Source organism: Haliotis cracherodii, unplaced genomic scaffold (genome assembly GCF_022045235.1).
Source record: "Haliotis cracherodii isolate W230 unplaced genomic scaffold, xgHalCrac1.p SCAF_2, whole genome shotgun sequence".
In the NCBI taxonomy this organism is placed as follows: Eukaryota; Metazoa; Mollusca; class Gastropoda; order Lepetellida; family Haliotidae; genus Haliotis; species Haliotis cracherodii.
The window spans coordinates 52,356,927-52,380,783 of NW_027266275.1; the positions used below are offsets into that span (position 1 = coordinate 52,356,927).

At 41.4% G+C, this 23,857-nt stretch overlaps 2 protein-coding genes across 2 annotated transcripts in view; both read left to right on the top strand.

Moving 5' to 3' along the window:
• The first annotated feature begins 1,868 nt into the window (after positions 1-1,868).
• The window catches only part of LOC139468214 (insulin-like growth factor-binding protein complex acid labile subunit), a 37,787-nt gene continuing 15,798 nt past the window's right edge, over positions 1,869-23,857 (top strand). The window contains exons 1-2 of the mRNA XM_071250035.1: positions 1,869-1,958; positions 21,373-21,430. The gene's annotated coding sequence lies outside the window, so the exon portion shown is untranslated. The remainder of the gene's footprint in view (positions 1,959-21,372; positions 21,431-23,857) is intronic.
• On the top strand, positions 15,339-17,685 carry LOC139468216 (leucine-rich repeat and immunoglobulin-like domain containing-NOGO receptor-interacting protein 4). Its single transcript, XM_071250036.1, has 2 exons — positions 15,339-15,500; positions 15,851-17,685. Exon 2 carries the CDS (start codon positions 15,852-15,854, stop codon positions 17,424-17,426), a length of 1,575 nt encoding a protein of 524 aa, XP_071106137.1. The 5' UTR covers positions 15,339-15,500; position 15,851; the 3' UTR covers positions 17,427-17,685.

The following is a 23,857-nucleotide window of genomic DNA, read 5'->3' on the forward strand; positions in this document are numbered from 1 at the left end:
CCTGCCCGACAGTCCGAGACGGTCTATTTTGCTGACGGATGGTCAATTTTGAAAAGTTGCACGCCCGATGATCGGGCTATTATTGTAATCCCTAAATTTTCTAAGCATTCTAGTTTTAATCCAATGCAAGAGTTTAGTTAACTGTAAACGTTTAACACATTAGTGATGAATAAAATTTCAATCAGTTAAAGTTACTAAAATGATAGTCCACCTGTTTATTGTTATTTTTCTGAGAACTGACATTAAACAGTTCTATTCTTATGTTTACCCTTTTGTTACATTCGTTAGTTCGTTAGCCTGAAGCATTCTGGACTGGCAACACTCTATCTGGTCTGGTCACTTTGCAAAGTTGCAAGTCCGGTCGTCTGACTGAAAATAGGGTGTATATTATACACTGATGATATTAAGTATTTCAGTTTTCTTTCTACTGACTGCTAGCTTTGTTAAACAGTTTTAGCACTCACCCCTTCCATGGGTGGCGTTACAAATTCCTCGAATGTTGGAGGCTTATCGTGGTTTACGGCATCTTTAGAATTCCTTGGACCTCATCCTAATTTAGGGAGGTGGGGTATCCTAGTGGTTAAAGCGTTCGGTCAACAAGCCGAAGGCCTGGGTTCGACTTTTCACATGAGTACAATGTGTAACGCATTTCTGATGTCCCCGCCTTGGTATTGCTGAATATAGCTAACAGTGGCGTAAAACTATACTTGATCACTCGATCCTAACCACTTATCTGTTAAGAATATATACACTGATGTCCCCGCCTTGGTATTGCTGAATATGGCTAACAGTGGCGTAAAACTATACTTGATCACTCGATCCTAACCACTTATCTGTTAAGAATATATACACTGATGTCCCCGCCTTGGTATTGCTGAATATGGCTAACAGTGGCGTAAAACTATACTTGATCACTCGATCCTAACCACTTATCTGTTAAGAATATATACACTGATGTCCCCGCCTTGGTATTGCTGAATATAGCTAACAGTGGCGTAAAACTATACTTGATCACTCGATCCTAACCACTTATCTGTTAAGAATATATACACTGATGTCCCCGCCTTGGTATTGCTGAATATAGCTAACAGTGGCGTAAAACTATACTTGATCACTCGATCCTAACCACTTACCTGTTAAGAATATACAATTTAATACATCATTGAGAATATACACGTATGAACTTATTAGGGCTGGGTCGGGTAACTTGGGTACTCGGGTCGGGTGGGTACTGAGTAGGCCCCGGGTACCCACAGGACTACCCGGACCCGTGGTTAGTCACGTGATATATTGTTTCATGACAAAAATTCACTATATAACTACAGGGTTACACGATGTTCGCATTTCTTCATGACTATGAACACGTTCCTTCTGACTTATGTATGTTTGAACAAAGCTGAAACTTCAGTCAACTTCAGTGTATGCATGACTAAGTCGTTGTATACGTGTCTCTAAATACATTTTGCCAGGGCTACTGTCAAACTACTGTCCCTTGACACCAACAGCGGATACCCGGGTAGGGTCGGATAATAGGGGTGTGGACACCCGGGTAGTAAATTTGGACAAGTCCCAGCCCTAGAACCTATACCTTTGTATATGATCAGATGACTATGTTTCGCCAACCTTCACTTCGAATAAACTGGTGCAGACCCGAAACCACGTTGCCTAGAGCTTGACTACACACCCACAACACTGTGTGGTTGAAGTGATATAAATATTTAGCCATGCACGACCAGCAGCCATGTCAGCATCATTGGTACCGGCCCATTCGGTACAAATACTCTCTAGCCCGCCATAAAACCTGCTTGCCTCAGCACTGCATCAGATAAAATTATTGATGTATGCTAATCAATTCAGTCAAAGTTGAAGGCCGTTGAAGGCGGATGGAGTCTGTGGAAACAGGTTGGTGGTATCGTGTCCACACAGCGGAGGGTGCTAGCAGATCCCTACACAAGAAGGTAAGTTGGAGTTGACTGTCCATACCACTCGCATTGTTTTTATCCCTCCGCGACAAAATATAGTCTGTAGCTGAAACAGCTTCCGCATCCACCGAGCGCATCGGCATTTCGCCGTCCGATTGTATTTTTGATCAATAATGGCTATGCTGACATCACGCCTCGCGACCGACATAATGGTCATTTTACTGTTGTTTTTCAGTCGTTGGTGTGGTGTAACACTGCATACCAGGTTTATGTTTACCAGACTATGGTATAGACACGTATACATAATACATGTGCCACGCTGACATCTGTTGTGTATGGATGTGTGTGATGATGGTCTATACTAAAACAATAGGTGTTGCAGTAGATAGTGATGTGTGTTCTAGAATAGAACATTGATCGTTTTTGACTAATGCGTCATGCTTGCAGTGGCACACTGATCTACTGACTCGGTGTTATGAATTTACCAAGACCCCAAGAAGGGGATGGGCGAATCCACATAATCAACTAGTTTCAAGAGATAGGTGGGTAGGATATGTGTTATGAGTGTTGGATTCACATACGGAGAGGTTCGAGTCTCAGTATGGGTTCAGATGAGATTCAATCCTATAACTCATATACTCTGGAAAGAGCTGACAGGATCCCACCTTATAGGCGTGGTTGGGAGCTCCTGGGTGCGGGTGTTAGCTTGTTCAGCATATGTTAAGTTTCGAGTCTGCTCGTGGTATTAGTCTTTCTAAATATATACTCTGGCGTTAAATATCATAGGAACAGAATCAACATCTTGCTTGCTCCGGGTAAGGTTCACGCCATGTTTCGCGTCACCGACACTGGTTCCTGAATGGAACCACGCTGCACCCTGCAGCAGAATGTCAAGCAGATAACGTCGTTCCTCATACGTCTCTGCTAGAGAGATAAAAGTGAAACGCTGGTCCGCATTCCATTCTATCGCCAACATGGACATGTGTTTATCTGGACGATTAAACGGTAACGTTCGTATTAACGGGGTTTAACTGTAGGTAGATATTAAGGAGAGAGTACACGGGCGACTCTGACATTAGGACTGAGGTTGTTGTAAAGAGGATCATGCCAAAGCTGTTTACCAATGCAAGAACACTGCTTTCATATATAAATGATAAAGTTTATGCGTGATTTCCGAGGCACGAATATAGATAATTATGAGCTTGATAGGCGTAATGAGTAACAATAAGTTAGATATTTATATAGCGCCCTTTCCAAACGTGCTTTTCGACATAGGCTTATGCAAACAGATAGGTTTTGAGTTTTGTCTTGAATGACTCCAGATTGTCTAGGTTTCCGAGGACCAAGGGGAGGGAGTTCCACAGAACAGGTTGTATAAGGCGCCACGATTCGCTGTGCAGAGTTGCGTCCCTTGGGCACGCCAGAAACCTATGATTGTGGGCTCGAATCCCGGTTCGCCCCGATAATGTTTCTAGGTTTGTAAGCACCATACCCGTGCTCGTGGGTTTCACCGAAGTTGTAAACGTCTGGGACCTGCATTACTTCGGGCTTTCCTCCCACATTAAGCTGACACGCCGTGATATAACTGGAATACTGTTAAAAGCGGCGCCAAACCATACTCACTCACTCACGCTCTGATTATGTATTGTATTAAAGAAGAAATCGGCTGCTCGACGTGTTTTAACTTTACGTGCTATACATTATACATTGTATATTGTACATATCTAGATCGGTTCCTTCAGTGATGCATTACTCTAGGTCAACATGCCTTTTTGGTCAGTCATATAGAGATGGTCATATAGACTTAAGTGAACAGATTTCTCATTTTCTCGGATTTATACAAGTATTTAAGAAAAAGTTTCAAATATGTTGGGTTTATATTTGTGTGCTACATTTGCAACCAGACCAAATTTCAACGTCTGTATAAGATTACATCGTTGACATTTCTTTGTCATCGGGTATAATGTACTATCACGTGACTTCACGTCGCACAACATGTAAACGGTCGCTGATTGTTATCGACGAACTGTTTAGCAATTCTTGACAGCTGAGATATTTATAGGCACCAAGCCTCATAAACCGTCTGACCATATTTAGAACAATCAATCCATTAGGTTTGTTCCATAGTCGCAGAGCACCTTATAAAAAAACATGGCGTGTTATAACATTGATTTAACATATCCTCAATAATGGAATTGAAATTGTGATTTACGGCTTCCAACAAAACCACATTTTGTGTATAATTATAAATGTCTCATATGAACTGCAATGACATATTGTAATGTCCGGTCATCGTATTTCTGGACATTCTATTCGTTTGTAGGATTTAGCTCAGGACCCACTTTGAACCGCTTTCACTGTAATATATTCACCAAAACATAACTACCCACCATAATATGTTATATTGCATCTCCTAGAACGCAGTTTCGATTGGCAACTCAAGTGCCTTGACTTCGATCGTTCCACAGCAGGCACACAAACAACTTGTTCTTATAACCGATGTCACTAACATTATGGAACTAACCGAGTCGTAATTCTCAGTCCGACTTGACGGAATCCCCCGAGGTCTGCTGAGTGGGATATATTCAGGTCTCGTCTCATAGTGGTTCCCCCTGCCAATTACCCCTCCCATCAACGCCTTATATACCAATTTGGCCCAAGGAGGCCCCAGGGGTTCTCCTGGAGGATGCCATTTTGCTCTCCATCTCCCCTGTGTCAATCAGTGCTCGCAGTGCGCTACACGAGTGATAGTGACAGGCAGTTTTTGTCGTCACTGTAATTGTCTGTTTGCATGTTTGTCAATACATCTAACTCCATCATACAAAAACAATTCCAAAGGTTCAGCTTTTTCTTATTCAGAACGATTTTCCTGATTTTCTGGGGTTGTTTTTTTTTCATTGAAAAATTGAGGCATGACGGTTTTATCAATTTCCCAGGCGCTTCACACACGATTACCCAGTGTATCATATCTCCATTCTCTAATACATGGAAATACAATAAGATGGATGAACGGGACTACAGGCTATCGTCAGACACAACTAATAGGACAGGGTTGAAAGAAGAATGTATAATGAATTGGTAGGATGCAAAAAGGGGAATTGGAATACATCCATTCTGTCCCAGTCATCCACAGTTTGGTCTCAAATAACATGTGTAAGCATCACTACATTAATTGTTTAATCAAAGAACTTGGTAAAGGTGGTATTTAAAATAATGCCACATATAAAGCCAGTTTGTTAACTGAGAAGAAATCTGGCAAAACTATTCAACAGGACTATTAACTTTTGGCTTGACTCTAAAACCGGAAGACATGTTCATTCCTATGTTGGAACCCAAAACTCCATAATACCCGCACAAAGAGTGATATATTCCTGGGTCCAGCACACGAACCACCAAATCCCTGACTCCAAGTTTACCCGTAATCCTCAATACAATCAAGAACGGACTTTATATTCACCGACAGTATTTGAGACAAATGGAAATAATACTATGTGGATTCTCAAAAACTCAAAAGATTTGCTTGATTTTGTTTACTATCTTAGAACAGAACCAAGTTCAATTCCATCAAAACATTTGATTTTTAAACTTTGTACACCAATATTCTAAATGACAAATTAAAGGAAAAACTTCATTCCTTGATCCATGGGGCTTTTATTTAAAAACGTGGTGACCTCAGATATAGTTATACATCTATCTTCAGAGGTCGAGGGCAGTTTGTCTAAAATGAAAACAAATGCCATCTGCAGTTTACCGAGAAAACAATATTTGAAATGCTGGACTTCGTCAACATTTGTGTAAAATTTTAAGGTAAGACCTTTACGAAAGAAGTAGGCATCCCTATGGTCACCAAATGTGCTCCCCTTTTGGCGGATCTGTTTCTTCATGGAAATGAATCGGAATTTCACTAGGATTGGCAAAGTCAAAAGAAGGTAATTTGGCCAAGAAGTTCAACTTAAGCTTCGGGTATATCGATGTATATCGTTCAATAACCATCAAATAGCCAATTCCCTTCCACGCATATACCCACCTGAACTAGAAATAAAGGAGACCAATAAGACCACCTCATCTGTTTCATATTTAGATCTGTGCATTAAGCGTAACAAAACACTCTCCACAAGACCGCATAACAAAAGGGATGACTTCAACTTTCTTCAGGCAACTTTCCTTTTATGTCGACCAGTGTTCCAGCAGCTTCAGCCCTTGTTGTCTACATTTCACAACTTTTGAGGTTCAATAGAGCATGCTCTTTTTACCAAGATTTCAAAGAGCGTCATACAACTCTTGCTCAGAAGTTGTTTGATCAAGGTTACAACATTCAAGGCCTCAGTAAAGCTTTCAAACTTTTTTATGGTAGATATGTGGGGGACATTTCCAAACTGGACACAGCAATGACAAAATGATGTCCGATGCAATTCCCTCATTTGACGGGTGCCCCCGGTGGGGCAGGATACGCTCACCTTATTGCAAACACCTGGTATCATTACTTTTCGATAGTGATTCAAAAACACATGCTCATGATATATAGTCGGAATCGTTCAATTGGCTTCGATTACTTATGAATATGGAAAGATATTTGTCGCTTTTATGATAAAAGTTCGTTCACAATTTTTTGGTTTTCAAATATACCTACATTAACGGAATATTGTATTGTTTCAAAATATTGGACAGGTTCATCCATAAGACTAGAAAACATAGTTTGACCTGATGACCTTTTGTAACTGTGTTTTGTCCCCGTTTGTCACGCAAACAACGCACCAATGAAATGATCAGGCGGTTAGTGCATCACGCAGGGAGCGGTACCGGCTGCAGTCGCTGATCGATGCTTTAAGTAACTGGGTCGTGGGCTAACAGGTAGAACTTGTTCCAGCGATGTGCTCGTCTGCTTATTGCACAGTCACTCACTTCCCTGGTTCAGGAACGCCCTGCCCGTGGAACGGAAGGTCGGTGGTTCCATCCCCTGACCACGTCATACAAAAAGACGTTTAAACGATTGTACTTATAGCTGTACCCTGCCTGGAGCTCGGGATAAAGGGGCTCAAACAAGGAGTGACCGACTCGGAGTCATTATGCTGTGTCTGAGCGGGGTATCAATGTTAATCTGCCGCATGTCTGGTGTATTTTGGTCTGGTAGTAGTGGTTGTGGTAGAAGTAGTGGCGGTGGTAGTTTTTGTTTGTTAGTTATTTAACGCCGAACTCAGCAATATTCCAGCTATATGACGGCCTCTGTAAATAATCCAGTCTGGACCAGACAACCCAGTGATTGACATAAGGAGCATCGATCCACTCAATTGGGATACGATGACATACATCAACCAAGTCAACGAGCCTGACCACCCGATCCCGTTAGTCGCCTTTTACGACGTGCATAACCACCTTTTACGGCAGGCATGGGTTGCTGAAGACCTATTCTACCCCGGATCTTCACAGGTAGTAGTACTGGTATTATTATTATTATTAGTAGTAGAAGTAGTATTGTAGAAGATGAAATTCAGGGCAAGCTGGGATCACTCAATGAGTGAATCCACGATCAGTTGTCTCCCTTTGTTTACGGAAGCTCTGTATGTGTGTTCCTCCAACTTTATACTCGCGGTGTACATCAAAGGAACAAAGTACCTGGATGCAGTTAGCATCACATAACAAGCCACGACCCGGAAAACACCAGCTGCTGTACCATACCTCTCTTACTACCTCAGGCAGATGATCGGTGACTTCAGCTTATCGCATTACACCACGAAACTATGCAAATAACTTATACTTACAACATTATTACACAATTTCATGGTAATAGGTAATATGTGGTATGTTAATTCTGGCTCGTTTGACAAGCTTAAACACGTGAAGGGATCACGTCGCAATTTGCTGTGCATCTCTTAGGCGTGCCATGATTTCAACAGTTTGCTATTTAGACCGAAAGAAACATTACAAAACACGGCGTAAAACACTGCCCATTCACATTGCTATCTGGCCTGCCTGTGATGTGTCAGGGTGTCATGATTTGAAGCAATTAATCACTACACTTTGATGTCATACTGTATGCAAAGGTTCGCTGGTCGTGGGTTCGAATCCAAAAATTGCTCCGACTATGATCCTTGGTCTGTCAGCACCCAATCAATTCTAGTGGGAGTTTTTAAATAGCGCATATCAAATTCGGTGTGAACAAAGTTGAAAAGGTCTCCGACCAGAGTCACTTTGTCTTTTCCTGTTGCCTTCTGCTTATATCAGTGATGTAACTAAATACTGTCAATATAAAGTTACTAAACTTGCTAGTCCCTCTAAAAACTCATTATAGTGATGGATGACGGAACTTGCTAGTCCATCTTCAACTCATTATAGTGATGGATGACTGAACTTTCTGGTCCCTCTTCAACTCCTCATTATAGTGATGGATGACTGAAGTTGCTACCCTCTTTAACTCATTATAGTGATGGATGACTGAACTTGCTGGTCCCTCTTCAACTCATTATAGTCACGGATGACTGAACTTGCAAGTCCCTCTAAAAACTTATTATACTGATGGATGACTGAAGTTGCTACCCTCTTTTACTCATTATAGTGATGGATGACTGAACTTGCTACCCTCTTTAACTCATTATAGTGATGGATGACTGATCTTGCTAGTCCCTCTTTAACTCATTAAAGTCATGGATGACTGAACTTGCTAGTCCCTCTTTAACTCATTATAGTGATGGACGACTGAACTTGCTGGGGCCTCTTTAACTCATTATGGTCACGGATGACTGAACTTGCTAGTCCCTCTTTAACTCATTATAGTGATGGATGACTGAACTTGCTAGTTCCTCATTAACACATAGTGATGGATGACTGAACTTGCTAGTCCCTCTTTAACTCATTATAGTGATGGACGACTGAACTTGCTGGTGCCTCTTTAACTCATTATGGTCACGGATGACTGAACTTGCTGATCCCTCTTTAACTCATTATAGTGACGGATGACTGATCTTGCTAGTCCCTCTTTAACTCATTATAGTGATGGATGACTGAACTTGCTAGTCCCTCATTAACACACAGTGATGGATGACTGAACTTGCTGATCCCTCTTTAACTCATTATAGTGACGGATGACTGATCTTGCTAGTCCCTCTTTAACTCATTATAGTGATGGATGACTGAACTTGCTAGTCCCTCATTAACACATAGTGATGGATGACTGAACTTGCTTGTCCCTCTTTAAGTCATTATGGTCACGGATGACTGATCTTAAATTTGTATTTCATCTGTGTAAACAGCTGAATGCATTGATGAGGTTTCCTGTTATCTACACGCCATCCTGCTCCCCACCCCTGTGAGAAAGAGGCACGGCGAATGCTTGTGATGGCTGCACTGTTAGAGTAATTACGTGTATAACTCGCGTGCTCACGGCACCCTTCACTTCAAAGCCAACCAGCGCATATTCATGTATGATGCACAACGCAAGTCGTCTTGAATCATCGTGGAGAAGTTCTTTTTTGTTTTGAATTTGATAATGTTTAACCCTCTCAAGGTGTCGCTTCATGTCAGTGTATACCATACACGTGCGCTGTGTTAACTGATTGCAATGTTTTGATCAGATTCAATTTTGTTGAGTTACATATACTCTAAGTATATGGGGAGTGGGGAGACGTGTTACTAGTCTCATAGCCTCAAAGTATTCTGTGGGTAAAGGGAGTGGGTGGGTGGTGGGCGGTTTCCCTTACGTTAAATGAAACCGGTTCGATTTCCAACATGGGTAAAATGTTTGAAGTTTGAAGTATAAATTCTTTCTGGAATTTATCTTACACGGGTGAACGGAAGCCCATTTTTTAAATATGAAAACAATCGACTTTCAACACGTTCCCTACTTCCAAACACACTTCTGCTCTACTGACATAAGTGAGCTTATCAGCCCAAAGTGATGCGGGTCTAAGGCGTTTACACATTTTGTGAAATCCACGAGCACGGATATGTCGACTGATGCTTAGTTTCTGTAAGGCTCGTGAAGATCCGGGTTAGAATAGCTCTTCAGCAACCCATTCTTGCCGTAAAAGGCGACTATGCTTGTCTTAAGAGGCGACTAACAGGATCGGGTGGTCAGGCTAGCTGACTTGGTTGATGCATGGCATCGTATCCCAATAGCGCAGATCAATGCCCATGATGTCAATCACTGGATTGTCTGGTCCAGACTCGATTATTTACAGACCGCCGTCATATAGCTGGAATATTGCTGAGTGCGGCATTAAACGATATACAATAAGAAAAGCTTATGAAAATTTATTCTTTTGATAGAAACAAACCTGAGGAAAATCTAGACTTGCTTCAATTAGGACTTTTGCATTACAGAAGGGACTGGACGGAAGGGAAAATAATATGGTTCAGGGACTGTGAACAGACGAGGGTATCATGCTGGAAAAACAGAAATCAAAATAGAGTGACCTGAGATTTAAACCCATGATAATGAGATTCCAGCAAGCATAATAGACGTAACTCTACACATAGACTTAAGGCCCCTTAGACGACCGGTCGGCCCGTGCCGTCCATGACACGCTCAGATAGTCAGGGGGCTGGAGAGATTTATTTGCTCGCACTAATTCTCTTTTACTCAACTAGAGGCCCATCATTCAAGCGCTTTTAAATTCATTGACGGTGACAAAATCTCTCTCCGACGATGAGTGATTGGACTGCAAGAGAAACGCCCTATGAGAGCCAGGCCATGAGTGAGTGAGTGAGTGAGTGAGTGAGTGAGTATGGTTTTACACCACTTTTAGCAATATTCGAGCAATATCCCGACGGGGAACACCAGAAATGGACTTCACACATTGTACCCATGTCGGGAATCGAACCCGGGTCTTCGGCGTGACGAGCGAACCCGACCGCCCCAGCCAGCCCATTAGCATTTAGAACCCGGTCATGGTACTGGCCGAGCCAGGGTCGGAGCACAATCTTAGATTTCACCCACGACCAGCTAATCCTGGCACTGACTAAGGGGAGCATTTTTGTCCTTCTGGCAGCTTAGATTACTGCAAGCCCCGCCCCAAGCGAAATCAACCAGGTAATTGTCATAAATTTAAATTACTCTATTCAACGTCTTTTAGAGCGATTAAATGGCTGGAATGTGTAAATGTGTTACTGTGTTAGAATGACATGACAACAAATGACAGCTGTTTGGAACACTTTGTTACACCCCTCAGATTGTTTTACATTTCTGTTCCATCAATTATGTCGTATATCTTAATTTTTTTTTTATTCTGTTTTTATTTTGAAATATTCCCAACGCTGTCATCAACGGCGAAACATGATGACAGAAGGCCCGCAGGTTTACGTGAGACGTCTGGTAACTCTCGATATACACTCTAAATATTTCCAAGGTCGGATTATGGCGATGAAGAAAGAGTTGTGTAAACAGAGAACCGTCTGTGTTTTGAAGATACAGCTATGGTTTTCTCCTGTGACGGTAAAAATGGGTTTCTTGCACAATAGCTATGACATGCATCGTTTCTTACGTAACGGTATACACGTTGAACGGTTTTGTTTTTGTGTGTGTGTAAGATGCCGAGAAATAGTTATGTGTAAAACAGTAAGTCAACATATCAAAGGTCTTGTATTTTTTGCCAAGGGTGTTGTTATGTTGTATTTAGCTCACCGGGAACAGCCAGACGGATAACAACAAGCCCTGTTTGGCTGTCGTTCCTTGTCGTCTACATTCTTAAGAACTATCAGAGACACTGAACGTTAGCATACACGTGTCCGGCAAAAGGACACCAAAGTTTTATGGAAATGCTTCTGAGCCAATAAACTCTTTTCTGAAACGGGGGTGGGGTAGCCTTGTGGATAAAACCTTCTCTCGTCACACTTAAGCCCCGGGTTCGATTCCCCACATGAGTACTATGTGTGAAGCCCATTTCTGATGTTTCCCGCCTTGATATTGCTAAAAGCGGCGTAAAGTTCAATTTACTCACTCTTCTCTCAAACTGTCAATGAAACCAATGCATGTTGTCACTAGCGATGCCTCTTCATTGATTGGAGATGCTCAAGATAAAGACACAGCAAAGAGAACCATCATTTCAGAATCTGAAATAAGGTATCTTGTTACAGAGCCTCTATTCGAGATAAAATACCAGTATGTTGGATATGTAACTAAGTGAGCTACAATGACATGGTGCTATATTGTTGTTTTTATCATTATTCTCCAATCATTATGTGATGACTTTGTGACGATATTGCAGTCTGTTGCTTCCCCGTGTATTGCATTTGGAGAAGAACTATACTGTCCTGTCTATTTCAGGCACAGTGTGAATTGAGGTCTTGTGTGAGACAATGTCTCCGTGTAGTTAGGGTCATCATTTGTTGCTAGCTTGATGTCATTTTAGTGGGTTTAGAATTATTTGAATGAAACTGACCCCGGGGGATTCCGTGCGAAACTTCATCCCATCAACCCATGCTTACCATAGGAAACGTTTACAAGCTCGGTGACCTGGTTCATAGCATGTCATCGTACCCCGACGTCATAAGACGTTGCTCATAATATCAGTCACTGTCTTTTTACAGACTGTCGACATATTACACAATGTAATAAAATAGTTGTGGCGTTAAACAAACAAACAAACCAATAAAGCTAGTATTGCCAATTTACCACGGGCCTATCCCCTCCTTATAGATGCATGTTGTATGTTCAGGCGCACACCCTACTTAGCAGGAGGAATCGACTGAAACCTTCTTGCTAAACATAGAAAGGTATTTTAATTTGGAACAAGGTAACCTTCAAATATGACGACACAGCAATCTTTAGAAACTAACATGACTTACCACATAACTGTGTGGTATAACACTTGAAGAGAAGGAAGAAAAATAAACAACAATAAAAACTTAGCCAAGCAAAGCATCAATAACAAATAGGAGAAATGACGACGGCAGAACACTGGGACCTGGTATATTCACATCACGACAAGAAGAAACCAGTTCTTAGGATTACAGAGACTTGTACTCATGTGTAGCCAACAGTTTTGAGAACGAAGAAGTACGTGATAATATCTTTTTGTCAAAAAGAAAGCACTGATAATTGTACGAATGTTGCAAGAATTGGCAGTTGCTCAACTTAAGATAAAAATGGCTTGCGGTTGTAAACCAAACGCTTACTGGAATGAAGTCTTGGGAGCGCTGGCACGCTGGTAGTTCCGTTCTATCAACCTTCGCCTGTACACAATGCTGTGATTGTTAACATACACGTCATCGCATGTATGTTAAGATCATTCCGTTACGCAACGTAACTATTGTTTACAGGATGCATTTCGTGATCATTTAAGCACCGGGAGACTTATGGAAAGGAACGCATATCAGTAAAAGGTCAACGTTAACAATTAATCAAGTCATGAGATAAATGTAGGAGGAAAGGGGAACGTATTTATCGAAATTTAGCGTTTATGGTAAGAATTCAAGCGTTACTGGGGCGGGTGCTGTTGGAGTCTCCATAGCCATTCGTTAATCCAGAATTTGGTAATCCGAATGAGTGATGAGTTGGGTTTAACGCCGCTTTGAACAGTATTCAAGTCATATCACGGCGTGTCACCTTGATGTGGTAATCCGAAAAATGTAATTAATTACGGGACAGTCCGGATTGACAGTCCGTATATGGAGGTCTAATTGACAAACTACATTCACTGCTCAACACCATTGCTATGGATGAAAGGTCAGGAATATGTTGCCTATTGGGGCAAGGGATCTTCCAAAATAATTTCAGTAATTCTCACTGATAATTATAAGTTTTGCTTCATGATGTAAGGCTAGTTCAAGGCAATTGATGCCTTGTTTTCATTGGTTTCGATGCTGCTCATAGCAACGTGTCATGATACCAACTCATATAATTGAAGATAACGTCACTGTCGTTTTTACGTGACGTCGTTCCAACACTAGATTGACCCATATTCTTCTACTTTTTACTAAAATAAAATGACTGTGAGGAAAATAAAGAACAACCTACTCACAACTCGAATTACAGAGGACATGTCCCTCGTGACAAAATGTTGATAGTCACAAAGCTCGGAACTTACACAATTAATTCACTCGGAACATTTCAACCGTATCTCGTTTTTTATTTACATTTGTGTATTTTATGGAAACGCCATTGTTGTACGAAATTCAAAGATACACTGTAGTTATTATTATATTTTTAGGGGCACGGGTGGCCCAGTCGTGTAAGGCGCGTTACAAAAACAATTATCACCTAGCCAACATTTAGGGTGTAATATCCTCATTGTCGCAGTCGAACGATTTAGTAACTAGACGTTGATACACTAGACTATGCTAACAACAGATAATGGCCGCTGTTTATCACAATTATGGCTTCTGACCTATAAAATGAAGGCATAAAGGCGAAAATATAGAACACAACTCAATACTGAACCCATCTTCCCGAGGCAAGTGAGTTAACTGACTATAAAAGTCCAGTTTCCACCCTGGCCGAACTAGGCTGGTATTATGGAGTTACATTTTGGCTGGACTAACGAGTCTATGCATAGTCCAATCAAAATCGCGCACCAAAATCGCAGATTTCGGTCGACTACAGGATTTGCAAAGCATGTGAACCGCTAACTCGTTGTCAACAGATATTTTCTATATCTTTTCATGTTTTTAATCAAGGTGCTCACGTGATTTGATGCACTTCGCGATGTAAGATTCGTTTGATCACAATATAGATCTTGATTATCGATCAGATCGTCTTGACTGGGCGCCACCGTTTTGTTTGAAGCAAATGCAAGTGATACGAGAGGTGGAATCTGATTGGTCAATAGGAGAGGCATAGAAAGGACATTACTCGTAATAGCCACTGGTGGCGCTACGACCGAGCCCAGGAATTCCAGCCTAGTTCGGCAAGGGTGGAAACTGCACTTTTAAAGTCAGCTAACTCTCTTGCCTCGGGAAGCTGTACTGAACCTTGCTCTTATGGCTTCAGGCCCGTGAAGATCCGGGGTAGAAGAGATCTTTAGCAACACATGCCGTAGAAGGCGACTATGCTTGTCGTAAGAGGCGACTAACGGGATCGGGTGGTCAGGCTCGCTGACTTGGTTGATGCATGTCATCGTATCCCAATTGCGTGGATCGATGCTCATGATGTCAATCACTGGATTGTCTGGTCCAGACTCAAATAGCTGCTGGAATATTGCTGAGTACGGCGTTAAACAACAAACAAACATATGGCTTCAGTTCAGAAGAAATTGATGTCTTCGTGCTACCGTATGTAACAAGTAGTTACAATACACAGAAGAATAAACAAACCTGTTGAATATGCAACGGAACAGGCCAGTCATGAATTAAGTTGAGCTCATAAAAACAATCGACTATCTGTCTAAGCTGGAGGATGGGATAGCGAGAGCAATTCATCTTGGATAACGAAGCTAATCACGTGACTGTGAGAACTGGCGAGATATGTGAGCGTTACGCAACAGGTTCACTACAACCTCCGTGCCAGTAGCAACACTTGTGTTCCGTGCGGTGGGGCTCTGAGGGATGGCTGCTGCAATGTAAATAGTGTGAATTACATGAACGATAAATATAGAGGAGTACGTTCGGCAGTGGAGCTTTATCAGTTTCTCCCACCTACGTAAACAGGTAGGTAGTTCACGTTTTGTTCGTTTCGTTTTGTTAAGAGCAAGATTTGGTTTGTTTATATTTGATATTATATATTCTTGAATCTTGATAGGCGATGCTGCTCGGAGTCTGTCAGCTTCCATGGTTTATTCATAATTATGGTTCTATATTTAAACAGCAATGTGGCTCCCTGGGATGTAAGGGTCTACTTAAGGTTTCATGGTTTTAACTAACTTAAAATCTAATGATTATCTGTGTGGTGTCTGGTGGGTCCAAAATTAGCATGGAGGTAAAATATATTAAATAAGGTGATGCAAATATATATTGGAAATATTTCTGTCATATTATTAGTTTTATTCACTTCTTTATAGGATGGTGTCTGTCATAGTTCTGATACAACTACTAGTACAACTGTCAACTGTGATGCTGGCTCAGGACACGTGTCCCCTGTCATGTCACTGTGGCAAGAAGAGAGGACCAGACAATAAAACTGTCACCGTTATCAGATGCTCTACCGGTGTAGTCCCAGATCTGTCCCCATTAAAATTGGACCCACATCCCAAGGAGTTGACCCTGGACGCATACAGGCACGACAACACTCTTGACATCCGGAAAAACGTTTTCCAGTCTGGGCTGAAAATTAAGAGACTTGTTATCAGAGGAGGACCAAAGATGACACTGCAGGACGCAGCTTTTGTCCGTCTTGACGATTCGCTTGTTTCGCTGAGAGTTGGGAATGAGGTGAAATTCAATACAACATTGACATTCTTAAGAGGATTGTCCGGTTTGGTTCAACTAGAATTACGAAACAACAAACAATATTGGACCAGGAGCACGGGGTCCCATGTAGTAAGCTTGTTTCATGACCTTGGCTTGTACGAACTACAACACCTAGACATGTCAGCGTGCTTCATTTATAAAATGTCAGTGGATGTATTTCGTGGAGTTGAAAGCATCACGTCATTGGATTTATCTGGTAACCGGCTCAGCAATGTTCCCTGGGCTTTGAGCAGTCTGACACATCTCCAGAAGCTGGACCTTAGCTTTAATCATATAAAATCTCTCAAAAGTGGCGCCTTCAGTAAACTAAACAAATTACACTCCCTGCTCCTGGTTGGAAACGAATTTGGAGAACTTGTTCCCGATACTTTCAGTGGCCTTGAGAACAGTCTTTTAACACTGGATCTGCAATTAACAGGCCAGAAGGTTATTCCCACACGCGCTCTTCGTCGGTTGAAGATGCTGAAGAATCTTAACATCAGTGAAAACCCATTCACGTCAATGTTAGCGGATTCCTTCAGTGGAGAGTACTGTTTACATAGGTTAGATATACATTACACACAGGTCGAGTTTCATGCTAATATGTTTGACAGCCAAAAGGATTGCCTTCATGAACTCAGTTTGTACAAGACGAAACTAACGTATATTCCTCGAGGGATCCTGGCATCGTTGAGCAAGTTGAGACGGTTGGAATTCCATGGCGCTGATATTGATATTTTAAAAAACAATAGTTTATCTGGGATTAACGCCAAATCAATAGACCTGTCCTATTTGCCTCTTTCGGAGATCGAACCTGGTGCGTTCAGTGGTTTGAATGTACCAGTCAACGTGACCATTGTTGGAACGTCTCTCACGAGTCTGGACTTCGTGCTCGGATACAAGCCTGGAACATTCCAAACACTAGAAATAGAAGGGTCTATTATTTGTGACTGTGATCTTTTAAAACCTTTAAGAGAACTTGGGTGTGCACTAATTGGATCCTGCTCTAGAGAACATAATATTTCGGTTATGAACTTGCGTAATGATGAATTTAGAAACTACTTGTCAGAAAAATGTTCAGTGGAATTGTTTGCGCCCGTGTGTTTGTCGAATATCGTTCAAAATAATTATTGCTGTGTGTTTATATTATTGCTGATGGGATTAATACTCATAGAATTTAATATATAATCTTTTCTAATGTTCAATTATTGCTGTGAAATACTGTATTGTATATGGTCTTCTTGCGTTATACTTCAAGCATACGTATTGTATGTAGTTAGGTGTAGGTATGTATATAAGACTGCTTCACGTTGCTCATGTGGACACACTTCTCAATACTTAAGCTGTTAACTGCGTTATTGGCATTCAGCAATATCTCCGATAGGATTGGGAATTCAAAGTCTTTCAGAGAGTATATATACATTGTTAATAAACGAATGTTTTCTTCGTTATGCTGTTGAGGAGTTTTGTAAGAAAGTAATTTTTATTACTTATTTACAACTTTTTACTTCATATATATATTTAAATATACTCCTAAAGTCAGTGTATATTTCAATGTAAGGCTTCATGTGGTATCGTAATATTTTAGCATATAATCATCAAACGGGGCACAGTGGTCTAAGGCGCTGCAATTCGTTGTTCGCTGTTGCCTCTTTTAGCCCTGTCAGAATCTGCTGGTTGCGGGTTTGAATGCTATATTCGTCTCCATTATGAAGTCAGTAACATACCAATGTTGTAACCCACTTACTCGCTAATAGGGGGAGCGGGTTGTCCGGTCGCCTCAGGCGCTGCTATTGGTTGTGCAGAGTTGCGTCCCTTAGCCTTTCTTCAAGGGTTTGAATCTCAGATTCGCCTGGATTAACTCTAAGACCTGCATCACTTTGGACTTTGCTCCCACATTAAGCTGACCCACCGTGATATAACTGGAATAAAACTCAAAGTGGCATTAAGCCCAATTCACTCACTCACCCACTCACTAGCTCCAGCTGTGATAACAATGTCTTCTTGTAGGTCTTGTCGCGTAGTGATGAATGCTCATTTGGTCTTCAAAGAGTTCCCCCAACTCTCAGAGAGCGCGGCTTTTCTAAGACTTATTTTTAAAGATTTTTTCTACATAACACCGTTTTCTTTCTACGTCTGAATTCCACCATGGTATTAATGTACTATTTGCTCATGCTGTCAACCATTGTTTGGCGGATCCAGTTTACTTCCAAGTCACCATTATAAAGTTGTGGCGTAAAACTATATTCGACCCTTATTTGAATCAGCTAAGGATCCTGGCAAATATCTTGGTAAAACATATGACGGTTAGGCGTTACTCTAATTGCTAAACTTGATATTCCCTCACACGGAAAACTGTTACACAGACTGGTATAACTGATAATTTAGCACAGACAAGAACATCAATCAAAGTCGCAGTGTTAACATGCACGTATAGGTCGTCCTGCTTTACTGCCATTACCGTGTCACAGGTGAGCTGGAACAATTGGATCGGCTGCTCTAAGTTGTACAGAACGACAGCAACACAGAGGTGGCAAACCGGACACCCGGCAAGCGGACGGTTACTGTTGGAACGTCTATATTTATCTTTCTATTGTTTGTTTGTTGTTTAATACCACAGACAGTACTAATCCAGCTACAGTACCGCCATATGTGAACAATCGAGTCTGGACCACACATGCAGTGTCTAGTGAAAGCATCGTCCGACGCCGTCGGAGTACGATAAGGCGTGATAAACCAAGTTACCGAGTCTGACCACCCGATCCATTTAAACGCTTCGTAGTAGCAGGAGAGGTTGCTGGGGACATAGTTGTGCGTACACATAGTTAACTCATCCTGATTTATTTTAATCCGGACTATATCAGTGGGAAAATACTGTCAGGAGGGTTCTACTATTACATACAGATTATACACTCGGACAAAGTTAAGCACCACCACCTCTTTTTTACACTGCAAACTACGGTTATACCGAACTCAAAGGGATCACTGTTTTTAGTTCGTTATAACCGTAGTTCTTTATAAGTATATATACAGCAAATGGAAAGGACCAAAAATAGTTCGTTATATCCATCAATTCGTTATAAGCGTTTTTGTTATAAACGTAGTTTACTGTATGCTGAACTTCTATGTATCTTTCGGAAATATGTGAGCTGGGTTCATTTTGATAAGTGCCCAACATACCAATGATACCTGGGATAGCTGGTACAGGAGGTACACTATGTTCCTCAGGTGATTGCAAAGACTGACTAAGGTGGGTTTAACGCCACTTTGAACAGGACTCCAGGTATATCACGGGGTGTCAGCTTAATGTGGGGGAAAAGCCCGAAGTGATGCAAGTCTCAAACGTTTGTCACTTCAGTGAAACCCACGAGCACGGGTATGGTGCTGCCAAACCTAGAAATATAATCGGGGCGAACAGGGATTCGAACCCCCGAGCATATGTTTCTGGTGTACACAAGGGACGCAACTCTGCAAAGCGAATTGTGGCGTCTCAGGCGACTGGGCCACATGTACCCCCTGCAAAGATTGAGTCACAACATATGATACGAACAATCAGAGGAGTCAATTGAAATGGTAGGCAAATAACTAGTGGTATGGTGAAGTTAAAAAACGTGTCATTAAATAATCTATTTCCGTTTCTGTAGTTCAATGTTTGTCAGTTTGTAAAACATAATAAATGTAGTTTGTCATAAAATTACAAATAAGATTCGAATTTAAAATGACTTTTCTTTGAAAATATATACTAAACGGTGTTTAACATTTTTCTCCAGGTGTATACTTGAAGCAGTTATAGGCGTATATCAGTGTTGTAAATAGACAGTTTCATGGAGTCGTACACAGGTTCAAAGCACCCACAGTTTACCAGAATACGTGTGAGCGCAGGACGCTGCAATGTGGCTCTGGTACAGGATTCAGAGGAGCCCGGAACATATGCCGAACATTACTTTCTTGTATATGGTTTGGCTCTTCATTTAAATATGACGTAGTTTTACTGATTTAACCCATTAAGTGCTGCGTGAGTGTGATTTACTGCATCATGTCAATTATAAGTAACGTACATATTCCTCTGGCTTTACTCATGTTTGAGCAATATTCCGACTTCAGCCTGCCGTTAACTGTGTCTGGGGTTGTCCATTCGGTGATCTGCAGTTAGGCGAGGCGCGGCGCGGCGCTCCATCAGTGTCGGATAAAACGTATTGCGTGTTGAGATGCTATGAATTAGGAGGATTTCGTATATACAGGCATGAATCAATACTCTCTGAGAGTTATGATACGATGGATGTAGAACCTGACATGCGATGTATTCCATGATTCAGTTGATAAATTTGTTTGACGTCTTGAACATAATTATTTTAACTTGTCAAAGTTTGCTTAGATTGAAAGATACCACCAATAAAGTTTTTTTTCGGTTATAGATGTAACTTCTTTTTTTGGTATGTCGAGCAGTGAACAGGAATTCGAAGTAACACGTAACTGTTTCTGTTAAGATGGCGTTTCTTGTTTAACGCCGCACTCAGCAATATTCCAGCTCTATGATGGCGGTTTGTACGTAATAGGGTATGCAAGGGGGGAGGTGGTGGCGTACTGGATAGCCCCAGCTCACCGCAGTCCCACAGCAGGCTAGTATTACGTATGTAACAATTGTTATACCGATTTGACCCGAATGTGCAATATTCCAGCTATATGACGGCGGTCTGTACGTAATCGAGTCTGGACCAGATAATCCAGTGATCGACATCGTGAGCATCGATCTATGCAAATGGAGTACGATGACATGCATCATCAACCAAGTCAGCGAGCCTGACCACTCGATCACGTTAGTTGCCTCTGTCGACGAGCATAGAAGACAGTTTCTAACCCGGATCTTCACGAGTGCTGTATAAAATGTAGCAGCTGCCGTGTATCAAAATAGAAGATTGAATAAACGAATTATTAACCGCAGCACACTGAGGTACAGTTGTTAGGGGAATAACCTATACAGCTGTCAGACGAGTTCATATACATTCCGTCCTTCTGCGTGTCATATCCCTTATCGTTCTTCACAAAGTAGGCCCGGGCATGGGCAGATATGTGCAGGTTCTACTTTCACACATTTCAGCTCCCTCCAAGTATCTTCTAATTTCATTTTCTTCAGCTCTACCGATTGTTGTGTGAAAGAAAATGGGCTCAGGCTTCAGCTGATACCGATTAAGGTAAGATTAATTTATACCATCCATATTTGTGTCATGATCAATCATTTTCTAGGCGATCTCAGCTCTACGACCTTCGTACATCCCCCAGTTTAACATAGACGTAAATTATAGTCGTAACACTAAGATCTTTTGTGGAAGAGGCCCCTGTATTGTATCTCAGAATACGTATGTATAGAGGTTATTGTTTGGGGATGGTAAATATCCTGCATTAGGAATAAACATTGTATTTAGCGAGCCTTGGCGAGCTAAATACATTGTGTTTATTCCTAATACAGGATATTTGCCATCCCCAAACACACAAGCGTGATAACCTCTTTATCATATAATGTCATTCTTTAATAATGTGCTTGAAAATAGCTCTCCCTCTCTCACAAACATTACCGAAACATTGCGAGTTTTCCTGGAATGCGCGCATTAATATTTATTTCGTCACAGGGTAAGTGGTGTGTCAGTCGGACTGTGACAGTAGCCAATATAGCTCCAACTAAAATCTGTTTCTTATACAGTGGCGGAGCAACATATACGCAAAACAACAATTGTTTTTACTTGCATTTCGCGGCAATCCATCGGTCTGTCCGCCATGGTAACTGACCTTTGCCAAAGGGAAGCTACTCTAACCCTAGTCTATGAGACGTCACGGCCACGTTCAGACGTTGTTGACAGTCTGTCTGTCCTGTCATAACGTCAAGTACAGTCAGATGCACACAGAGCGACAAAACGAAACAAGGTAACAATTCAAACATATTTCGGCCAAATCCAACTATTTTAATTTGTGGAAAAGGTTTCAAGTCGCAGAGGTCGACAAGCACAGATATGGCAACTGATCCCGCTTGGCTGGGCCTAGTGCCCTCGCAAAATTGTTTCGAAATTTATATCTCAAAAGTTGCCAAAAGTTATAAAATGCCTTCGCTACATCACAGTTAGGCACTGATTTTCAGTATATTAGACTGTGCTTTTGATAATGATAGCAATTATCCCTGTAGTTTATCCAGATTCACGATGGTTAATTCTGACTCGATCGCCGAATGACAAGGGCGACGCCATGTTTGTTTGTAAACACTGAAAGTAGTCCCTACTTGACCTTTGATATTTGCATCTCTATCCGCATATGACCCCAACGGATATCGTTTTTATCCGTTGGCTTTATTCTGCCGAGAAACCTACCCATTATATGATAAATGAGTGTATTCGTCATCTTATCATCGTGGCGATGAAATATTTAGATGGTGATGTATGATAACAACCCGGAGATTCAGTTGAGTCTCTTAGACACACCATGGACTGGACATTCGTCATCTGGATATCAGGATTTTATTCATCAGAATATTTCTGGCGTGTGTCTGTGTGCGTTTGCGTGTGTGTGTGCGTCAGTGAATTTGGCGTAAAGAACATATAGATTAGGGGTAGTTTATGCGTACCAGGTAAATAGACATAAAGTGAGTCATCTGGTTATGCATGACATGTTTTTTTCGGAAGTAGAATCAGCACCAAGTGTTACATAAGTCATCTAGTTGTGCATGAAATGTTTTACAAGCAGAAGAATCACTACCAAGTGTGACATAAGTCATCGTTTTATGCATGACATGTTTCACCGAAGTGGGATACCACCAAGTGTAACAAGTTATCCGCCAAGTCATCTGGTTGTGCATGACGTGTTTTACTGAAGGAAAAACTCCCCAAGCGTAATCAATGGATGTTGTGGTCTGGATGACTTCTTAACACCAAGCCAACATTGATGTAGTGTTCCAGAGAGAAAAACAAAAACACCTCAGAACATTCTCAAAGCCAATGGCAGACCTCCCGCAATACCAGATGGTCCCCCCGGTACGGTTTACCACGTGTATGTGAGTGTGGTGACTCGTATGTTGGAAAAACATCAAGGCCTCTCCCAGTAAGAATTCAGGAACATCAAACCTAAGCGAAGAAAGACTCCAAATCTGCCACCTCTGACCATTTCCATGTCCACCCAGACCACAACATCTATTGGAACAACTTCAACGTACTCATAAAAAAACATGCCAACTACAAGATCAGGAACCTCCTTAAAGCCATCCACACCAAAAGACGCCAACCAGCCATCAACAGAGATCAGGTCATTACGTCACAGCGGTCACCATGAACTCATCGCCAAAACAACCTTAATCCAGAGACCATATACCGGTATATGGTCTCTGCTTAATCTCATGTCCATTACCCATTATATATCCATCTTAATCTTTCTCATCTTAATACTGACTTCCAAGCAACTTCAAGATATGCATCTCTGCATTGTTTTATTCAATCATGCCTTGTTTATCCTATTTATTTCTAATATGTACATCAATCCTGTTTTATACTTCAACCTTATCCCTTGTGTAAACAACAGTTTATCATCACTCAACCTTGTATAAACATCAGTTATCCACATGTATATAACCGTCCTTCTTC

Coding starts and splice junctions, on each gene's coding strand:
- LOC139468216 (XM_071250036.1), top strand. CDS start 15,852: ATGGTGTCTGTCATAGTTCTGATACAACTACTAGTACAACTGTCAACT.